Source organism: Mesocricetus auratus, unplaced genomic scaffold, assembly GCF_017639785.1.
Source record: "Mesocricetus auratus isolate SY011 unplaced genomic scaffold, BCM_Maur_2.0 Super-Scaffold_100008, whole genome shotgun sequence".
Taxonomy (NCBI): Eukaryota; Metazoa; Chordata; class Mammalia; order Rodentia; family Cricetidae; genus Mesocricetus; species Mesocricetus auratus.
The window spans coordinates 81,518,084-81,540,092 of NW_024429192.1; the positions used below are offsets into that span (position 1 = coordinate 81,518,084).

Here is a 22,009-nt window from a genome sequence, read left to right on the forward strand (position 1 = left end):
GAGTTTTCCTTCCAAAATTTTCTGTAGGGCTGGGTTAGTGGCCACATATTGCTTGAATCTAGTTTTGTCATGTAATATCTTGTTTTCTCTGTCTATAGTGATTGAGAGCTTTGCCGGGTATAGTAGTCTGGGCTGGCATCCATGGTTTCTTAGTGCAGGTAGAATATCTATCCAGGACCTTCTGGCTTTCAGAGTTTCCATGGAGAAATCAGGTGTAATTCTGATAGGTCTGCCTTTATATGTTATTTGACCTTTTCCCTTAGCTGCTCTTAATATTCTTTGTTTATTCTGTATGCTTGGGGTCTTGATTATTATGTGGCGAGGGATTTTTTTTGTGGTCCACTCTATTTGGTGTTCTGTAGGCTTCTTGTACCTTCATTGGCATGTCTTTCTTAAGGTTGGGGAAGTTTTCTTCTATGATTTTGTTGAATATGCCTTCTGCCCCTTTGAGGTGGATTTCTTCTCCTTCTTCTATACCTATTATTCTTAGGTTTGGTCTTTTCATGGTGTCCCATATTTCCTGGATGTTTTGTGTTAAGGATTTGTTGGATTTAAGGTTTTCTTTGGTTGATAAATCCATTTCTCCTAGTGTATCTTCAACACTTGAGATTCTCTCTTCCATCTCTTCTATTCTGTTGGTAATGCTTGTATTGGTAGTGCCTGACTGTTTGTCCAGCTTTTCTATTTTCTGCCTTTCTTCAGATTGTGTTTTTTTTAATGACTCTATTTCAGTTTTCAACCCTTGCAGTGTTTGCATTGCTTCTTGCAATTTTCTGTTTATCTGTTCATCCGTTTGTTGCCTTTCATGAATTTTTTGGTTTGTTCTTTCTTCCATTTCTTGCATTTTTTGGTTTGCTTTTTGTTCCATTTCTCGCATTTTGTGCTTTGTTTCTTCTTCCATTTCCTGCCTTTTTTGGTTTGTTTCTTCTTCCATTTTTTCCATTTTTTGCTTTGTTTTTTCTACCATTTCTTGCATTTTTTGCTTTGTTTCTTCTTCCATTTCCTGCCTTTTTTGGTATGATTCTTCTTCCAATTCTTGCATTTTTTGCTTTGTTTTTTCTTCCATTTCTTGCATTTTTTGCTTCATTTCTTCTTCCATTTCCTGCCTTTTTTGGTTTGTTTTTTCTTCCAATTCTTGCATTTTTTTGGTTTGTTTTTTCTTCCATTTCTTGCATTTTTTGGTTTGTTTTTTCTTCCATTTCTTTGAGGGATTTTCCAATATCCTCTTTTAGGGCCTCTATCATTTTCATGAAAGTGCTTTTAAGGTCGTTCTCTTCTGCTTCGTCCCCATTGGAATGTTGGGGTCTTGCTGGTGTGGAGTCTCTAGAATCTGGCGGTGTCATATTTGTTTTTCGGTTGCTGACTGTGTTTTTGTATTGTCTCTTTCCCATCTCTTCTTCTAGTGGGTGCAGAAAGAGCCCCTTACTGGTCTGGGGACCAGAGTTCCCTTTTGGTGGGTGCTAGCAAGTCCAATAATCTGGTGGTTCTTCTATTCCTTGTCCCAATGCTGGTCCTGGTCTCCCTGGGTCCTCTGGTTTCCTGGTCTCGTTGGTGGGAGAGAAGACTTGGGGTCTGGGTGCTTGGCTCCCGCCGGGATTGGGAGCTCTGTGCAGTTCCCAGGCGATCTGCAGGCACTGGAGCACAGGCTGGGAAGCCGGCCTGTTTACCTGATGCTGCCCGAGGAACAGCTGCTTCCCTGGACTCCCAGCCTCCTCTCCTTTCCTGGTCTCATTGGTGGGAGCGAAGATCTGGAGTCTGGGGTGCTTGGCTCCCGCCGGGATTGGGAGCTCTGTGCAGGTCCCAGGCGATCTGCAGGCACTGGAGCACAGGCCGGGAAGCCGGCCTGTTTACCTGATGCTCCAGAGCTACACTCTTAAGATCTCAGACAAAGGAAGGTGAATCAAGTGTGGATTCGGTGAGAGTCCAGGAGGAGGGCTGGATAGATCAGAGTCTGGGATTTGTAGAAGGTAGGAAACAGCTTGGGAGAATTGTAACCACTGGCCAACTGTCACTGTGTTCTCAACAGAGTCCTCCACCTGGCATCACCAGGCCCTTACCTGTGGGGAGATCTTGGGACCAACAGGTGGGGGAACTGAGTGAGAAGAGATGTGCGAAGCAGATAGGAAGGAGGAAGGACCCAGAAGGAAGGAAGGAGGGCCCAGGAGGCAGGATTGGAGGAGGAGAGGACAGAGGGTCAGACACAGATGTCACATGGACTGGAAATCTGCAGAGCAAGGAAGGGGTTAGGCACTGAGTCAACGACGGGACAGAGAAGAGAGGACACAAGAAGAGACCTCTCTTCATGGGGACGATTGGTCTCTAATGAGGAAGAGTCTGGAGGAACAGGGAGAGGGGACAGGACTAGATGAGGGGCAGGTGGCTAACAGCAGAGGGAAATAGCACGATGGTTTGGGGAAAGGCAGAAGCTGAAGAGGCTTGGTGTGTCTGGGGTGTTTGGGGATACCATGGGGTAGGGCTGAGATCATCAAAACCTGAGTTCACACTGGGGTGTGGGTTCTTTACTTAGAACCAAGAGAGGAGCCTCCACCCACCAGCCCAAAGAGGAAGAGGGACTTGTCATCGGATTCTGAGGATAACCTGTCAGAGCTGCTAGAACCTGATCCCAAGTTGGTGTGGTCTATAGAGACACTGTGTGGGCTCAGAATGAAGCTGAAGAGGAGGCGCGTGTCTACAGTGAGGCCTGAACACCATGAGGTTTTCACCAGGCTGCTGGGTAGGTGACACCTGCATGACTCCCTCCTTAGGAAAAAGAGGGAACTCCTAGTCAACTTCCTTGCCCCTGGGAAAGCTGCCCTCACAGCTCAGTTGATTCTCAAGGACCCATGGGTGGAGGGGCTTAGGCTAGAGTTGACATAGGTCCACATGGGGATGAGAGAGGCTGGAGTTCATCACCCCAGCTATAACTTAGCTCTGACTTTGCTGAGCTGGGGTGTCTCCGCCTACACAAGTGCGACATATCCATGTTCATAACCTCGTGTGACATCAAATGGGAACATCAGCTGTTGAGCATCTTGGTCCTTGGCTGTAGGTGGAGTCCAGCATATGCTGAGCCTTGCATTGATTCCAGAGTGGCATACGCATAAAAGGCAACGAAGTGTGTACACAGGCCGCTGTGCTCTAAGTCTCTCACAGCCTCATCACAGCAGGTTCAGGTGGGATCTCTGACACTGCCCCCGATCCATCCTCCAGTCGCTCCTGTGTCTGACTGCGGTTCTGACCTGATCCTCTCCCAGGAGGCCGTTCTCCTGGCTGTCTCTCCCAGATGTTCCCCATCACACCATGACACATGTGCTTTGTTCACAGAGGATCCTGTGGTAAAAAAATTCCTGGCCTGGGACAAGATGCTGAGAGTGTCTGATAAGGTGTGCTGAGCTGGGCTCCAGATCCTGTCCTGCCCGGGGAGGGGCCTCCCTGGACCACAGTCCTCTGTCCCTCCACAGTGCCCCCTGAAGCCACACAGCCCTGACCCTTGGTACCCTGCCGGGGTCTCTCTTCAGGGCCCAGCAGTGCCTTACAGAGTGGACAGGATGCCCATGCCTCACTGGAGTCCTTGGAATCTGAGCCCATGGTCACCATCTTACCCTGGGAATTGCCTCTTCTCTCCTCACAGCTCTCTGGGACCCTTTGTTCCCTCAGGGCAAAGACCACCTTGTCCCTGTTGACCCAAGCCCTTCCTCAGAATTGACCCAGAGCCAACCATGCTGGAGCAGCAAGGGCCTCCTCGCTCTGGCCTGGCTTGTCTGAAAATCCCTTTCACCTGTCCTTCCTCACTCCAGCAGGCACCCAAAACTCGGGGATCCTCTCTGAGCCTCATGCCACCTCAGCCTCCCCTTCCCCTGTCCCTAGACTCTTCCTCTCCAGGGTGTGACGTCTCCTTTCCTGTCTCCTCTCTCCACCAGTACCTCCTGTCTATGGTCATAGCTTATTTCAGCCGTGCTGGGCTCTTCTCCTGGCAGTATAGGCCAATCCACTTCTTCCTGGCTCTGTGAGTATTTTGTCTCCTCCTGTTGGTCACTATTCCAGCCCTGCATGTGGGGTCATGAGAAGTGGGCCTCTGGCCTTTCATCTCTCATATACCTGGTTTTGTAGTTTTATGAGGGAAAACAAGCTAATGTCCATTTTAAAACAAGTGAGTAACTGGAGAGATGACTCAGTCGATAAAGCACTTGCCGTACATTCATTAGGACCTGAATTCGGATCCCTAGAGCCCAAATGAAAAGCCAGGGGTAGTAACATATGGTTGTTATCCAGTGCTGGGGAAAGAGTCATCAGGATCCCTGGGACTCACTTACAAGCCAGCCTAGACTCATTGACAAGATTTATGTCCCAGGGAAAGGCTCTATATGGTTCCTGATGCTCAATACCTGATGTTCACTTCTGGCCCCCACACAGACACAGTGTATGTGCAGCACAAATGCACACACACACACACACACACACACACACACACACACACACACACACACACACACACACTGAAAAACTGAACAAGAGACTGGAGAGGTTGCTGCCTGCTCTTCCCGAGGACTTGGACGTGATTCCTAGCATCCACATGACAGCTCACAGCTGTAACTGTAGTTCCAAGGGCCACAAAGCCCTCTTCTGGCCCCCTTGGGCACCAGCCATGCACAGGGTACACAGGCATACATGCAGGGAAAACAGCCATATAGAGATAAAGCAAGCAGGGCATTGGTGGTGCACATTAATCCCAGCATTGGGGAGGCAGAGGCAGGCGGATCTCTGTGAGTTTGAGGCCAGCCTGGTCTACAGAGTGAGTTAAAAAGAAAAGAAAAGAAAAAAGAGATAAAGCAATAAAATAAAGTAACTCAAAAACAAGAGGAAACAGTGAAAGATCTGGGGTTTGGGTTCGAAGGGGGCAGGTGATCTGGAAGTGGTTGCTGCTGTTTCTTCTTCTTCTTCTTCTTCTTCTTCTTCTTCTTCTTCTTCTTCTTCTTCTTCTTCTTCTTCTTCTTCTTCTTCTTCTTCTTCTTCTTCTTCTACTTCTTCTCATTCTCCTTCTTCTCCTCCTCCTCGTCCTCGTCCTCCTCCCCTCCCTTCCTCCTCCTCTTCTGTTTCTGTTTTGTTTTGTTTTGTTTTGTTTTGTTTTGTTTTTTGAGGTCGTGTTTCTCTGTGTGGCCCTGGAGAGTCAGGGCAGATGGAGGAGGCTGTAAACTCCCTTGGAGAACTGAGAAATCTGGGTACTTGTAAAGCTAGAATCAGCCATTGAAAGGAGAGGAAGAGAAGGTGCTGAGCCTGGGCTGACACAGGTGTGTGTACACCACACAGGCTGGGGAAGACGGAAATGATGGAGAAGGGAACCCTGAGGTCATCTTATGTTGAAAACGGAAGGAACAGCATCAGGCTCTGTAGATGTGACAGGTGCTTCCAGATGGCTTCTGTCCATAGTAGGCTGGTTTGCCCATCACGCTGGGCAGGACTGATGCCATCCAGTGACGACATGCTCCCTGCCCCTCCTGGATCCTCCTTGGTAAAGAACCATATAACACCCTGATTTCCTCCCCAGGTACCTGGCCAATGACATGGAGGAGGACAACCAGGCCCCTAAACAAGACATTTTTTACTTCCTCTACGGGAAGAGCTATGCCCAGCGCCCCATGTTCCACAAACTGCGGTTCCAGTTCATTCGATCCATGCGCTGGAGGATCTGGGTGTCTCGGGAGGAGTGTGAAGAGGTGGGTGGGTGTGGGCTGCAGGTTGCAGGGGGATGGGCTGGACAGACAGAGAGAGGAATGCGGTTGAACGTGGGAGGGGGGATTGGGGAATAAAAGAGCTGGAAGGTGGATTCAAGGATGCGGAGTCTTCCGGGAAAGTCAGTATCTGCTCCTGGAACTGTGTTTTTTTTTTTTTCCTTCCAGATCCAGGCTTACAACCCAGAGCTGTGGGTGTGGGCACGAGATCGCACCAAACTGACCTACAACCCCTAGATCCATGGAGGCCTGAGGCCACTGATCTGAGATAGGTATGTCCTTGGTGTCTTTTAAAGTGTGTACATCTGTCTGTGGTCTAATTAAGAAAGGCGCAGAATCCACACACATACTTGACACACTCACATCCCACACTTACCTCCATACTGTGAGACAGCTCAGCCACACATAGCTGGACCCTCCCCATCACTGCATACACAGAGGTGACAACCAGGAGGGAGATGGGGTATGCACCTGGAGGCCAACCAGCTGACCTTGGAAATGGACATTTTTGTCACAAAGACTTGAACTGGGAGAAATCCTTCTACTTCATGCAACTGGGTCCAAATGTGTTTGAGAAAATATGGGTTTCTGTTCACCCTGCGTGTTCTGCAGCTCTGCAAATCCTTGGCTGTAATTTACACTTGTTTTTCATGTTTTCTGAGTGTATATCTGTGTGGTATGCATATGTATGTATGTATGTATGTATGTATGTATGTATGTATGTGTGATGCACATCTGTGGGGAGAAGCTCTTAATGCTGAGTGTCTTCCTTCATGGCTGTCTACTTTATCATGATATAGTATGTTGTTGAACATATGGTATGTCGTCAATGGCAACTAGTCTAGTTAGCCCATGTTCTCCAGGGAGCTTTGTCTGTGCCTACTGTGTATCAGGATTGCAGGTGGCTCTCCGGCCTGCCTAGCTTCTATGTGGGTTCTGGGGGTCCAAACTCCAGTCCCCATACTTGTAACCAGTTTACCCACTGAACCATCACCCCAGCCACCAACTGTACCCAAGTCTGTGCTTCAGTGTCCAGGACCACCTTCTTTAGTTACTTTTGGGACACTCTGGTGGAAAGAACTGGAGAGGGGCTTATTTTGCACCACAGTTTCAGACCATCATTATGGATGAGGTATGGCCAAGTGGCTCTGTCTGTGGTGTGACCAGGATGCAGCAAAAGACTGGAATCAAGAGTGTGTATGACCTTCAAAGGCCCAGGAGTAGAGAGATGAGTCAGCTAAGTGCCTGCCTTGCAAGCATGAGGACCTGATGCCCAGAACTCATGCCCAAAACAGCCCGGCACTGTGGCATGTGCTTGTAATCCCAGCACTGGGGAGGAGGAGACAGGCAGATCTCTGGGCCTGGCTGGATAACCAGCCTAATGAATTGGTGAGGGCTAGGACAGTGAGAGACTGTTTTTCCTAAAATCATCTGGGAGCTAGAGAGATGGCTCAGCAGTTAAGAGCAGTGACTGCTCTTCCAGAGGACCCAGGCTTGAGTCCCAGCACTCACATGGCAACTCACAACCATTCATAACTCCAATTCCAGAGGATCTGGTGCCCTCATATGGTCTCTAGGAGCACTGTATGCACATGGTGCAAATACATACAGGCAGACAAAACGCCCGAGGACTACACACACACACACACACACACACACACACACACACACACACACAGAGAGAGAGAGAGAGAGAGAGAGAGAGAGAGAGAGAGAAAGAGAGAGAGAGAGAGTAACTCAAGGGCCAATAGGATAGCTCAGCAGGTAAAGGTACTTGCTGTCATGTAAGTTCAACCCCTGGGACCCACATGGTAGAAGGAAATAACCAACTCCTGCAAAATTTCCTCTGACCTCTGCAGTCATTGCTGTTGCACACACCTGCCCCGTAAATAAATGGCAATAAAAATTTAAAACAAGGGACTGGAGAGGTGTCTCAGTGGTTAAGAACACTAGCTGTTCTTCCAGAGGTCCTGAGTTCGATTCCAGGCAACCACATAGTGGCTCTCAACCATCTATAATGGGATCTGATGCCTTCTCCTGCCTGTAATGCAGGCACATGTGCAGACAAAGAACTTAGAGAACTTGTACATATAAATAAATAAATAAGTTTAATTAAAAAAACAAGTGACCAAAGAGGAGCAAAGTGAGAATTAGTCCAAAACAATATTCTGAGAATCTGGTCCACACCACAAGCGGATCCTTCTCTGGTCCTTGCTATCAGGCAGGGTACTGGGCCCACATTAGACAGCTTAGATGATTCTTGGGATCTAGGTCAACTAGTCTGAAAATCACACTTGAAAATGATGCTTCAGGCTTAGGAGTTAAAAATCAAGGGTCAGTCAGGCCTGGTTGTGAAAGCTGTAACCTCAGCACCCAGGAGGCAGAGACAGGAGGCCCACTGTTCAAGACCCATCCTAAGGCCAGCCAGAGGAGTGCCTGTCTCAAAACAAGGCATGGGTTAGAGACAACTCATCTGGGAAGATTACTTCCTGTTCTTGCAGAGGATGCAATGCCTGGTTCACAATGGATTGCAACCCAAGCTCCAGGAATCTGATGCCCTCTTTTGACCTCCTCTGGTATTGTACCCACATGGACACCCCCCAACACACACACTTTAAAAAAGTCTCCCAAACAATGACAACCAAGAATGAAGTGTCAAGAACCAGGGTAACTCTGTGGCAGGACACTTGCCCACCACACAGGAGCCTTCGGGTTTGACCCTGAGGACCACAGAACAAACAGACAAAAGAAAGAAGGGTCAAGATAAGTTTCCATTTGTCAAATGTTCTAACTTCTACTTAGGATTGACTTCAGGCATAACTCTTGTTTGTGCTTGAAGAATTGCATGTATGAAGTCTGACATGGCCTCCCTCTTCCCTCCAGATCCCTGCCTGAGGGAGACACTCTATGCCAACATTAAGGACAGCTGGGGGAGAGGAGAGAGGACTGCCTTCCACAGGAAACTAGAGGAACCCAGACTCTTCTAGAAGGAGTGGAATGGAATCACCACACTGTGCTCCTGGGAGCAGCAACACTTGTAGGGGGCTCTGGAGGGAAAGAAGGCAGGATTCCTCAGGGTCGGTTCTACTCAGCGGCACTGTCTAATTGTTATCCCAAATGTTCTCAGTCCCATCTCCCCCAAGGTAGCAGCCCTGTGGATTCCAATAATTGGTCTCTGCAGTCTCGGGCCACTTGAAGGAGACACCTCAGTGCTCAGATGAGGAGGGAACTTCCTTCAAAATACAGAATTTGAGTAATATATTTATAATAGAAAGTATTAACTAATATATTTCATTATTTTTATTGGAGTCTACAAATGTTTGTTACAGAATTCTTCATTTTGAATAGTTTTGAGATATTGTGGATTGAAAACAGAGTTCTCACAGTTTTGTGATGGGCGTTATAACTTTCATGTGTCTAAGTAGTCTCACTCTAAGAGTAGTTTCAGGTTTTTTATCTATTTGTTTTGTTTTGAGACAGACCTTCACTATGCAGCCCTGCCTGGCCTTGAACTTGCTTCATGGAACAGGCTGACCTCAAATTCACAGAGATCCACCTGCCTCTGCCTCCTCAGTGCTGGGATTAAAAGTGTGCCACCATGCCTTTTGGATTTTTAGATTCTACTTATAAATTCTATAAATAGAACATCTATAAATAGATACTTATTTCATGTAAATATATTCTTGTTTGAAATGTACTATTTATTACTGAGTTGTGAACAAATGATACATATTTAACTCCTTTGCTCTAAAGATTATATTGAAAGAGCACATATTTTTAATAAATATTCTTTTGTCAATATCCTATTCTCTCATCTTTCTATAGTATGAGTTTATTTATTTATTCTTTTTTCTTCTTTCTTTTATGTGTATGATTGTTTTGCCTACACTCACATGCATATAGTGCCCATATAGTCCAGGAGAGGACATCAGATCCCCTGGAACCAGAGTTACGGACAGTTGTGAGCCACCAAGTAGATGTTGGGAACCAACCCCAGGTCCTCTGAAAGAGCAGCCAGTGGTCTTAACTACTGAGCAACCTTTCCAGCCCTTATTTATTTTAGCTGTTTTTTCACTTCTTATATGTTGTATTAGTTTTTACATACACACACACATATATATATGCATATATATATGTATTGTGTTGTGTGTGTCTTTATGATGCATGCAGATGTCTTTTCACTCACCTGAAATCAGAGGACAATGTACAGGGGTCTCTGGAGTTGGTCTCATCCTCCCATCATGTGAGTCCTGGGGACTAAACTCAGATTATCAGGCTTGGTGGCAAGTGCCCTTACCCACTGAGCCTTCCCTTGTCATGTTTTACTTTATTTTTTAAAGAAACCATACAGCATTTCCTGTAGGAGACTACAGTAAAGATGAACCCATCTCCTGTTCTCCAGCCTTCTAATCCTGTTAGTTCGAATTGTTTGCTGCTCAGTGTTTTTTAACAGAATTCTACTCATCTGACCATGAGTATACCATGAGTATACTTAAAAAAGTATACTGGAGCTGGGCATTGGTGGCGCACGCCTTTAATCCCAGCACTCGGGAGGCAGAGGCAGGCAGATCTCTGTGAGTTCGAGGCCAGACTGGTCTACAGAGTGAGTTATAGGACAGCCAGGGCTGTTGCCCAGAGAAACCCAGTCTTGAAAAACAGAGAGGGGGAGGAGAACAGAGCTCATGTGGAGGGTCTTTTTACTAGGGGAAAGAGAATGGGAAAAGGAGGGAGGGGAGTGGGAGAGACCAACCCCTGAGAACAGAAGAGAAAAGGAGGGAGACAGAGAGACAGGCAGAGAAGTAGAGAGACAGAGAAACAACAGAGAAAGGTGGGATGTGGGCAGGGCCCTTTTAAAAGGGAATGCGTAGTGAGTGTGCACAGGTGGTGGTGCTCTTAGTGTCTGCAAGATGAGGGCATATTCTGTCAGCATCCCAAGGGCAGGCCAGTACAGATGCCTGAATACAACCTTGAACTCATAAAGATCCATCTGTCTCTGCCTCCCAAGTGCTGGGATTATGGCATGTGCCACCACTGCCCAGCCGAGGTCACCTATTTATATACTTCTCTCTATATATTTTATTTTATGAGATAGGGCCTCATATATTCTAAGCTGGCCTCAAATGGGATATGTATCTGAGAATGGCCTTGAACTTCTGATCCCTCTGCCTCTACCCCTATGTATCAACTTACAGGCATGCATCATCACTCTTGGTCTCTGCTATGTTGGGGGAGGAACCCAGGGCTTCGTGCATGCTAGGAAAACATTTACTCTACCAACGAAGTCATATCCCCAGCTCCTGAGTTAGAATTGTTTCATGCAGAAAAGCATTGAAGAGGGCTGGGGCAATGGCTCTGTGAATAAAGCTCTTGTTACTGGTGCACAAAGACCTGAGTTCAACTACTAACACTCTGTAGAAAGATAGGTGTGGTTGGGCATGCCCCATAATCCTAGTGCAGGGGGAGGTGCATGGAGATAGGACTCAAACTGCGGGTTCATCAGGGGAACCTGTCTCATGGGAATAAGGTAGGTATCCAGGGGAGGTACTTGACATTCTCCTTGGTACATGGTTGCATGCACATCCACACATGTGTGCACAGTTATATTCACACACATGCACACACGTGCAAATACCATACATATATACATCCATGTAAATGCAGTACACAGACAAGTGTCACATATACAAAGCACACACGCACTTGCACACACACACACATACACATTTTTTTTAAAGAAGAAAAATAGAAGAGGCTCCACAAGAGACTGTAACTTGAACCCAGACATAGGGAAAAGGGATTGAGGGAGGAAATCCAGGAGTGAAAAACAAAACAAAAGACCCTCCAGGCAGTGGTGGCACACACCTTTAATCCCAGCACTCAGGAGGCAGAGGCAGGCAAATCTCTGTGAGTTCGAGACCAGCGTGGTCTACAAGAGCTAGTTCCAGGACAACCTCCAAAGCCACAGAGAAACCCTGTCTTGAACTCCCCCAACCAAAAAGACCCAGAGTAGGTTTTTAATATTAAAAAAGTAAAAAAACAAAACACCAAAGCCATGGGTTCCTGGAAAACAACCCTACCTTCCACATAAAGGAAAAGTGCAGACTGGAGAGATGACTCAGTGGCTAAGAGCACTGGCTGCTATTGCAGAGGACCTGAGTTCAGTCCCCAGCACTGACATGGCAGCTCACAACAGTCTGTAACTCTAGGTAAAGGGGTATCTAACGCACCCTTCTGGACCCCAGGGATACCTGCACTCACATATGTGCACCCCCACACAGATACACATAATTTAAACAATAAAATTTAAAAAGGAAGTCAAAGCAATAGGAACTTCAAATGGCAAGTCACATCACATCCACAGTCCACAGCAGAGGGAGTTAATGCGTGCATGCTCTGTTGCGTGCTTGCTTATGCTCAGCTGTATTTTCATATAATGTAGACGGAGTTTTGCCTCCGAACCACCAGTCAGCTCTGTTCCACCAGCTAGCTCCCAAATAATCATCAAAAGACTCAAAATTAATTATAAACGCTCAGCCAGTAGCTTAGGCTTGTCACTAACTAGCTCATACAACTTTAATTAAACCATATCTCTATTTATTTTCTACCAAGTGGCTCCATACCTTATCTCAGTACAGCATGTTCATCTCCTGCTTCCTCAGTGTCTTCTCACCACTCCTGAGACTCCCATGACTCCGCCCTTCCTCTTCCTAGCATCCGCTCTCTCTCTCTCAAAATCCTGCCTAGCTATAGGCTGTCATCTCATTATTAGCCAATGAGAGTAATACATATTCATAATGTACAAAAAGATTTTTCCATAACAATATATAGTTCAGAATGCCCTGCCTAGGGAATGCTGCAACTCAATATGAACTGGGTTTTCCCACAGCAATTAATTTAATTAAGACAATCCCCCACAGACATGCTCACAGGCCAACCCAATGTAAACAGTCCCTCACTGAGGTTCTCTTTCCATGCGATTATAGGTTGTGTCAATTTCACATTTAATTGCAATGATCATACAAATTTCCCAAATATTATCAAAATAAAGCGAATGCTTTTTGGTATAGATGATACATGCTGATTTTTAAATATCTGTGCATGTGATGTGTACATGTATGTGTGTGGGCAGGTTGAAGTGTACAAGGTCAGGTGCATGCATGCAATGACATGTTAATCACCAGTATCTATCCTTGCCTCTTCTTGTCTTGTGGGTTTAAAAAAAAAAGATATATTTGTGTGTACAGCATTCTGCCCGCATGTATGCCTGCACACCAGAAGAGGGCACCAGATATCGTTACAGATGGTTGTGAGCCACCATGTGGTTGCTGGGAACTAACTCAGGACCTCTGGAAGAGCAGCCAATGCTCCTAACTGCTGAGCCATCTCTCCACCCTGCCTCCTGCCTTGTGAAAGACAAGCTTTCTTTGTTACTCAGCACTGATGATTCCAGGCCTGTCAGCTTCTGGGAGTTCTCTGGTCTCACAATAGGAGCACTGGGTTACAAACATGTTCCCATCTTTTCATGGGTTCTGGGGTTTGAACTGAAGTTCTTAGACTTTAACCATGGAGCTTGTGGTTGTTTGAATGAGAATGACCCCCATAGGCTCATATGTCTGAGTCTTTGGTCCCCAGCTAGTCTGGCTGAATTAATAAGCTTCAAAGAAAAACTGTACCCAAAAAGAGAAAAGATGGAGGGATGGCTCAGTGGTTAAGAGCACTTCCTGAACCTGCAGAGGAGGTGGATTTGGTTCCCAGCACCCACACGGCAGCTCACACCATCTATAACTCCAACTCCAGGTGATCCAATTTATTATTCTGACTTCTGTGGGCACTTCTCACACATGGTGCACATACATATGTGCAGGCAAAACACTCACATACATAAAATAAAGATAAATAAATCTTTAAAAAACAATGTGTAAAAAGATTGAGGAAAAAACATGACACAACTTCTGCCCTCAACGTGAACATGTGTGCACATGCATCCACAGGCATGTGTACACATCTACATCAACATAAACAACACACAAGTGCACAGTTGTACACACAGCGTTTTTCCTCATTTGCTAATATATCTGTGTTATACACCCTTGCAGGGAATTTCAATCCTTTTTCTTCATTGATTTCAGTGATGTAACACAGGAGAAAGGCATCTGAGAAATTATAATAGTGGGGATCAGGAGGTGGCTCAGTGGTCATAGTATTTGCTGTGTGTGCAAGCAGAAAGCTTGAAGACCAGAGTTCAGATTCCCACACCATTTAAATGCCAAGGAGGCATGGCAGCTTCCCTGTAATTCTGACTCTTGGAAGGTAGAGACTGGGGCCAGAGTGTGTCCTCAGAGCAAGCTGGAGAGACTCAGTATACTGGGGGAGCTCTGGGTTCAATGGAGAAACTGCCTTAATGAATAAGATAGTTAGCCATCAAGGAAGACATCAGAAATCAATCTCAAATCTCCACTCTCCCCCCAAAATACACTCTCATATATACATGGATTTATACACAGGTGAACAGGTAGACATCCATGAATGCAAAACATACACATACACACAAAAAAAACACAGAGGCCATAGTAACATACACTCATGGAACATGGAACACGTATAATCTTTATTATTTGTCCCCAGGGAAAGGACCTTATAACATGGATGCTCTTTCACACACATACCCTTTAAGAAATAATATACAAACATCTCTAAGCAAGTTAAAGTATAACAGCTAAATGTTCATATTCAACAATGGAGACTAAATATAAAATAAATAAAAACTTGTATTCACAAAGATCTAGGGTTCTACTACCCAGATATAAGACAAATAGACATAAAAGAATAATAGATTTTAAACGTGAAAAATTCTCCAGAGGGAAAACAGTTATGTAGATATAAACATTATAAGAGCTATGATAAAATATAGGAGCAGAGTGTTCTCAAAATTGGTACTATCATAAAACTAATATTAATTATTCTGCAGTCAATATATAATACAATAAAATTTATTAATAATACAACAAAACTTGTTATATATACTAATGTAATAAAATTTGTGACATGTGAAAGTTATTACAATTTTGTAGATCAAATGCTGTATATTGAAGAGAGTTCCCTCCTCATCTGAGCACTGAGGTGTCTCCTTCAAGTGGCCCGAGACTGCAGAGACCAATTATTGGAATCCACAGGGCTGCTACCTTGGGGGAGATGGGACTGAGGACATTTGGGATAACAATTAGACAGTGCCGCTGAATAGAACCGACCCTGAGGAATCCTGCCTTCTTTCCCTCCAGAGCCCCCTACAAGTGTTGCTGCTCCCAGGAGCACAGTGTGGTGATTCCATTCCACTCCTTCTAGAAGAGTCTGGGTTCCTCTAGTTTCCTGTGGAAGGCAGTCCTCTCTCCTCTCCCCCAGCTGTCCTTAATGTTGGCATAGAGTGTCTCCCTCAGGCAGGGATCTGGAGGGAAGAGGGAGGCCATGTCAGACTTCATACATGCAATTCTTCAAGCACAAACAAGAGTTATGCCTGAAGTCAATCCTAAGTAGAAGTTAGAACATTTGACAAATGGAAACTTATCTTGACCCTTCTTTCTTTTGTCTGTTTGTTCTGTGGTCCTCAGGGTCAGGTGCTGGGGCTTGTACGTGGAGACCCTACCATGGAGCAATTCTAGTTTTTAACACTTGATTTTTAAAAAAGTGTGTGTGTGTGTGTCTGTATGTGTGTGTGCATGTGTGTATTGATAGGACTGTTAATGCTATGCGGGGCTGGGCTGTTTCAAAGGATGGAGGCATTTGTGGGATGAGGGTGAGTTAAGTAGGGACTTAGTGGCTTAACTAATTAGACCGCAGACATACTCCATACCTCAGAGAATGTCAACGTACCTTCCTTGGCCGATGACCTCAGGCCTCTAGGATTCCAAGATTCTAGGTCAGGTTGGTGCGATCTCGTGCCCACACCCATAGCTCTGGGTTGTAAGCCTGGATCTGTAGAGAGAGTCAGATCCCTGAGCAATCCATGCCCCTCTCCAACACCCTTACACTCCCTGTTTAGCCTCAAGGTTTCCTATTGCCCCAATCCCACCTCCCACCTCCCACCTCCCACCTCCCACATTTAACCGACTTCCCCTCTCTGTTTAGCCTTCTGCAGCCCACACCCACCCACCTCTTCACACTCCTCCCGAGACACCCAGATCCTCCAGCGCATGGATCGAATGAACTGGAACCGCAGTTTGTGGAACATGGGGCGCTGGGCATAGCTCTTCCCGTAGAGGAAGTAAAAAATGTCTTGTTTAGGGGCCTGGTTGTCCTCCTCCATGTCATTGGCCAGGTACCTGGGGAAGAAGTCCGGGTGTTGTGAAAGGCCCAGGAGGACACCCCGCCCCCCAGAATGGGATCACAGCAGAGCAGACCAGGACGAGCCATTGCTATCTCTGCAGTTCTCCCTATGAGCTGACTCTACACTCTCTCTTCCCTGGATGGGTGCTATGTACACACAGCTGTGTCCTGCCTCAGGATTAGCGTCCCAGAGTCAGCCCTGACCTTGCTTGTCTTCCCTCCTTGTTCCCTCCTGAGTGCTCAACTAACAGTTCTGAGATCTCTCTCATCGTTACCTCATATTTTGTGACGCTAAGGGTGTTCTTTCTAAAATGTGTTGAATGAATCACTGAATGAGTGAATAAATGAATGGAAGTGATAGATAGGTTATACGCAATGCTATTTAGTTTGGTGACTTAGGATATAACAGAAACACTTCCAAAATAAAACAGAATTGAGGGGTCCCAAGAATGACTGGGTGTTTGACAAGACCCTGCTGTCAACAAGTATCCACCATGATGGGGAAAGGGGAGGAGACCAGAGGCTACAACCCATCTCTTGTGTGTGTGTGTGTGTGTGTGTGTGTGTGTGTGTGTGTGTGTGTGTGGCTTCAGAGGCCAAAAGAAGGCATCAGATACCCCTTGAGCTGGAGTCTGTTCTTCTGGAACAGTCTACTTTCATAACTGCTGAGCTGTATGCTCAGTCTCTTCAATATACTTTTATTTTTAGTTATGGGGATATGTGGGTATGTGTACATGAGGGCAGGTGCCAATGGAGAGCGCTGGACCCCCTGCATTGCTGTGAGTGACCTGATATGGGTGTTGTGAACTGAAATTCAGTCCTTTGCAAAAGCGCTATGAGCTCTCAGCTGCTGAGCCATCTCACCAATTGCCCAAAATCTCATCTTGACAGAATTTCTGTACAGTTCTGCTGGAGGCAAAAGCTGGCAGATCAAACAGGGCAGACAAAATGCTTTGTTCCTTTTCAGGTTGATTTGAAGTATCCTGCTATGTGGCTATGGTGCCCCTAAAATCTTTGGCTTAAGGGACCCTCCTGTCTCAGCTTCCTGAATATTTTGGCCATAGGAAGGCCTTGTCCTGTTAGATTTCAGAGCAGGAATTAATTTTAAGGAGAGGTGACTGTCTACAGGCACACGTGTGTGGAATACCTAGACAGGGTTAAAAGAGAGAGCATAGCACTGGAAGGGGGCAGGGGGAAGGGAGGATCGTTTTTGGTGGAGTTTGGTTGGGGAGTACCTAGAAAGATGGAGGAGTTCACCCTGGGAACTCCAGTTTCCAGGTATATGCTGGTTAACTTTAATTGTCAACTTGTCACAACCTAGAATTACCATGGAAAAAACGTCAGAGGGAGAAAGTCAAGGAGGGGATACAACCACAACTTAGTACTTGGGGACAGGATTGAATCTCTACAAAGGGTTCAGAATTTCCTGGTTTTATTCTTTGTCCTTGAGTATGTGAGGGTGTGTGGTGTGTAGTGTGTGTGTGTGTGTGTGTATGTACAATTGAGCACTTAAATCTATCTCAAAGTCAACCCTGAGTTTTTCCTAGGAGCTGCCTATCTTGTTTCACAAGACAGGGTCTCTCACTGGGACCTCAGTCTGACCAGTTAGGCTAGGAAACTGCTCTGAACCCCAAGTGATCCTCCTTTCCTTGACCCCTAGTACTGGAATTGCAACCACCTGGACTACAATTTCATGCTAAAAATCTGAACAAGTCTTCTTGCTTGTATGGCAGGTACTTTACCACTGGGGCCATCTCTCTCTATCCCTGTTAAATTTTTAGCTGGTATTAGGTGTTTTTTATATAAAACAACTTAAGTACATTTATGCTACAAGGACAGGCCAAAGGCCCACTTTTTCTGACCCCCCACATGCAGTGCAGGAATAGTGACCAACAGGAGGAGACAAAATACTCACAGAGCCAGGAAGAAGTGGATTGGCCTATACTGCCAGGAGAAGAGCCCAGCACGGCTGAAATAAGCTATGACCATAGACAGGAGGTACTGGTGGAGAGAGGAGACAGGAAAGGAGACGTCACACCCTGGAGAGGAAGAGTCTAGGGACAGGGGAAGGGGAGGCTGAGGTGGCATGAGGCTCAGAGAGGATCCCCGAGTTTTGGGTGCCTGCTGGAGTGAGGAAGGACAGGTGAAAGGGATTTTCAGACAAGCCAGGCCAGAGCGAGGAGGCCCTTGCTGCTCCAGCATGGTTGGCTCTGGGTCAATTCTGAGGAAGGGCTTGGGTCAACAGGGACAAGGTGGTCTTTGCCCTGAGGGAACAAAGGGTCCCAGAGAGCTGTGAGGAGAGAAGAGGCAATTCCCAGGGTAAGATGGTGACCATGGGCTCAGATTCCAAGGACTCCAGTGAGGCATGGGCATCCTGTCCACTCTGTAAGGCACTGCTGGGCCCTGAAGAGAGACCCCGGCAGGGTACCAAGGGTCAGGGCTGTGTGGCTTCAGGGGGCACTGTGGAGGGACAGAGGACTGTGGTCCAGGGAGGCCCCTCCCCGGGCAGGACAGGATCTGGAGCCATCTCAGCGCACCTTATCAGACACTCTCAGCATCTTGTCCCAGGCCAGGAATTTTTTTACCACAGGATCCTCTGTGAACAAAGCACATGTGTCATGGTGTGATGGGGAACATCTGGGAGAGACAGCCAGGAGAACGGCCTCCTGGGGGAGGATCAGGTCAGAAAGCACAGTTACAGGGCCCAGCTGAAGAAGTGGGACTTCCCAAGTGAATCCCAGCTGTCAGACACTGAGCTACAGGAACCAATCTCTACCACTGGGTTGTGGTTTTTCTTAAGTGTGGTTGTTTTTATGCTCTGTTCCTTCCCTTTTGGAGCAAGAAGGTGTTTAACTTATTTTTCATTTTACAAAAGCACACAGGTAAGGGACTTTCATTATTTTCAAGTCACTTCCCTTTTAAAGAATTAGAATTTTTTAAACTGTGAGACTTTTAAAGTTGTATGCTATTTATATTACACTAAAATAAGATCTTAGGGACACTGGGCATGGTGGTACATGCCTTTAATCCCAGCATTTGGGAGGCAGAGGCAATCGGATCTCTGAATTCAAGGCCAGTCTGGTCTACAAAATGAGTTCCAGGATAGCCAAGGCTACACAGAGAAACCCTGTGTCAAAAACAAAAGCAAAAACAAAAACAAACAACAACAAAAAAGATCATGGGGAAAACAGAAAAGGAAAGGTTATGACTTAAGGTGATATATTTATGTACCATGTTAGCAAGAGATGAAGTCTTCTGGTTAACTTCTGGTCTCGACTTTACACAGTCAAGGATTACCTGAGGGACTCTCATTTTGGAGATTGTCTCAATCTGATTAACCTGTGGGCATGTTTGGGAGGCATTTTATGATTGCTAACTGATGTGAGAGGCTCCAGCCCACTGTGGATGGTGCCATCCCTGAGTAGAGTCTGGAGAGGAGGCACTAGTGAAGTTTAGAATGTTAGTGGCACACAAACCACACTTAAGGGGTGTTTTACATGTCTGTGGCTCTGGGATCAGTCCAGGAGTGTGAATGTGCAGAAGACGACTCTGTAACTGAGCTGCATCCCCATCCCAGGACCAAGCTGTGTCAACACACCATGTTATCCCCCATTACACCAAATGCACCACTTCACGGGCCAGAAGCACTTACACTGATAGTCCCATCTGATGTCCTATGAGGGTGGGAACATGACTGGGTGGCCCTGATGTGAATGAAGACACCTTAACTCGGCAAAACCAGAAAGAGGTGAGTTACAGTCCTCTTCCTTACCTCCATGTGAACCTTTGTCAACTCTAGCCTAAGCCCCTGTCACCTATGGGTTTCTAAGAACCAAAGGAATGTAAGTCCTCCAGGCTAACAGCCCTGGACTATGAGGGCAGCTTTCCCATGGGGAAGGAAGTTCACTAGAAGTTCCCTCTTTTGCCTAAGGAGGGAGCCATGCAGGTGTCACCTACCCAGCAGCCTGGTGAAGACTTTATGGTGTTCAGGTCTCACTGTAGACACGCGCCGCCTCTTGAGTGTCATCCTGAGCCCGCACAGAGTCTCCACTGACCACACTGGTTCAGGATCAGGTTCTAGCAGTTCTGCCAGGTCATCCTCAGAATCTGATGACAAGTCCCTCTTCCACTTTGGGCTGGTGAATACAGGCTGGGGACCGGCCTCCTCCCTTGGTTCTAAGTAAAGAACCCACACCCCAGTGTGAACTCAGGTTTTGATGATCTCAGCCCTGCCCCATGGTATCCCCAAACACCCCAGACACACCAAGCCTCTTCAGCTTCTGCCTTTCCCCAAACCATCGTGCTATTTCCCTCTGTGCTGTTAGCCACCTGCCCCTCTTCTAGTCCTGTCCCCTCTCCCTGTTCCTCCAGACTCTTCCTCATTAGAGACCAATCGTCCCCATGAAGAGAGGTCTCTTCTTGTGTCCTCTCTTCTCTGTCCCGTCGTTGACTCAGTGCCTAACCCCTTCCTTGCTCTGCAGATTTCCAGTCCATGTGACATCTGTGTCTGACCCTCTGTCCTCTCCTCCTCCAATCCTGCCTCCTGGGCCCTCCTTCCTTCCTTCTGGGTCCTTCCTCCTTCCTATCTGCTTCGCACATCTCTTCTCACTCAGTTCCCCCACCTGTTGGTCCCAAGATCTCCCCACAGGTAAGGGCCTGGTGATGCCAGGTGGAGGACTCTGTTGAGAACACAGTGACAGTTGGCCAGTGGTTACAATTCTCCCAAGCTGTTTCCTACCTTCTACAAATCCCAGACTCTGATCTATCCAGCCCTCCTCCTGGACTCTCACTGAATCCACACATGATGTCCCTTCCCCCATCTAGGGAGAGGTGAGGTGTGGGAGAAAGCTCCAAGAAGAGGCTGTTGTCCACCAAGCTGCCCACCACCATGGAGTGCTTCTCCTCCAATCAGGAGGGGCAGACGCCTGTGATGTCATCAGCCTTCCAATCTGACAACCAGTTTGAAATAAAACATGTGTAACTGACAGATTGATGTGTTTGCCTGTTCTGAGGATTCGGGGTCAGTTTGTCTCCTGCCACTGACCTACACTCATTCCATCTCCAAATCCATTCTCCATGTCTGTTCCCTTTGCAATGTGTATACTAGGGGCTGTGTTCTCTGCACAGCTCACTGAAACATTTTAGATTTGCCTTCTCTCTGTACACTCCTGTTTGAAACCTCAGTCTCTTCCCTGTCATACACCATTTCTCCATTTGGATAAAGAAATGGAATTTAAAATCTTTTAATTAATTAATTAGTAATTAGTTTTGATTTTTGAGAATGGGTTTCTCTCTGGTATCTCTCACTGTTCTGGAACTTGCTCTGTATACCAAGCTAGCCCAAACTCAGAGTTCTGCATCCTATGGGAAATTTCTTTTTATAATTCTCCATTGCCCTTCCTTGCTCTGTAGGTTTTCAGCCCACGCGATATCCACATCCCATTGCCTGTCCTCCCCTTCTCCAGTCTCTAGCATCCAGGGCCCTCCTATCTTTCTCCTATGTCCTTCTCTTTATGGCCACCTGCTCATGTCTCTCCTCACCCTGGTAACCTCACCTGGTCGTCCTGGGATCTCTTCATCCACCACTGGTGAGGACACTGTGGTGCTAAGCTGGGGACACTGTTCCTCAGGTGGTGAGGGTGGGTCATTGGCAGCCATAATTCTCAGACGCTTTCTTCTCTTCTATAAATCCTACACTTTGTGTCTCCCACTCTGCTCCTGGTCTCTGGCTGAATCCACTCCTAGTTCTCCCTTCAGTAGTCTAGGGATAAGTCTGGTGTGGAGGAAAGTCTTGAGAGCTGAGTTTGTCCACTGTGCTGCCTAGCTCCACAGAGCTTGACCCTTCCAATCAGAAAAGGCGGAAGCCTGTGAGGTCATCAGCCTTCCAACCTGGCAACTGGTTTGAAAGACAACATGTGTAACTGATGGATTGATGTGTCTGTCTGTTCTGAGGATGGGTG

At 46.7% G+C, this 22,009-nt stretch overlaps 2 protein-coding genes across 5 annotated transcripts in view; one reads left to right on the forward strand and one right to left on the reverse strand.

Annotated features, from left to right (window-relative positions):
- LOC101840395 (speedy protein E4A-like) overlaps positions 1-21,029 on the forward strand; it is a 32,819-nt gene extending 11,790 nt beyond the window's left edge. The window contains exons 3-9 of one of the 3 annotated variants that reach the window (XM_040751290.1): positions 2,027-2,083; positions 2,528-2,734; positions 3,325-3,383; positions 3,921-4,006; positions 5,546-5,714; positions 5,898-6,001; positions 20,874-21,029. In XM_040751290.1, coding sequence (XP_040607224.1) covers positions 2,027-2,083; positions 2,528-2,734; positions 3,325-3,383; positions 3,921-4,006; positions 5,546-5,714; positions 5,898-5,966 — 647 coding nt within the window. In that variant the 3' untranslated portion in view covers positions 5,967-6,001; positions 20,874-21,029. Of the gene's footprint in view, positions 1-2,026; positions 2,084-2,527; positions 2,735-3,324; positions 3,384-3,920; positions 4,007-5,545; positions 5,715-5,897; positions 6,002-8,612; positions 9,252-20,873 lie in introns of those variants that run through there. The other 2 variants (XM_040751291.1, XM_040751292.1) reach the window with 2 other exon arrangements.
- On the reverse strand, positions 14,704-21,901 carry LOC101843422 (speedy protein E4A-like). Of its 2 annotated transcripts, XM_040751293.1 has the most exons (7): positions 21,605-21,900; positions 20,007-20,225; positions 18,587-18,645; positions 17,965-18,050; positions 15,877-16,045; positions 15,597-15,698; positions 14,704-15,171 (listed from the first exon to the last, which is right to left on the reverse strand). In XM_040751293.1, the coding sequence occupies exons 1-6, from the start codon at positions 21,705-21,707 to the stop codon at positions 15,639-15,641; spliced, it is 696 nt and encodes a 231-aa protein (XP_040607227.1). In that variant the 5' UTR covers positions 21,708-21,900; the 3' UTR covers positions 14,704-15,171; positions 15,597-15,638. The 2 variants fall into 2 exon arrangements, with proteins under 2 accessions (XP_040607227.1, XP_021088629.1); XM_021232970.2 differs by lacking the exons at positions 14,704-15,171; positions 15,877-16,045 and having other exon boundaries at positions 15,644-15,698; positions 21,605-21,901.
- Positions 21,902-22,009: the final 108 nt, after the last annotated feature.

Bases quoted from the DNA above. Each gene is read 5' to 3' on its own strand.
- LOC101843422 (XM_040751293.1), bottom strand. From the start codon at position 21,707: ATGGCTGCCAATGACCCACCCTCACCACCTGAGGAACAGTGTCCCCAG. The intron at 18,646-20,006 runs GTAGGTGACACC...CTTTGTTCACAG, and splicing joins AGTCTTCACCAGGCTGCTGG to AGGATCCTGTGGTAAAAAAA. The intron at 16,046-17,964 runs GTGAGTATTTTG...CTTCTTCCCCAG, and splicing joins ATCCACTTCTTCCTGGCTCT to GTACCTGGCCAATGACATGG.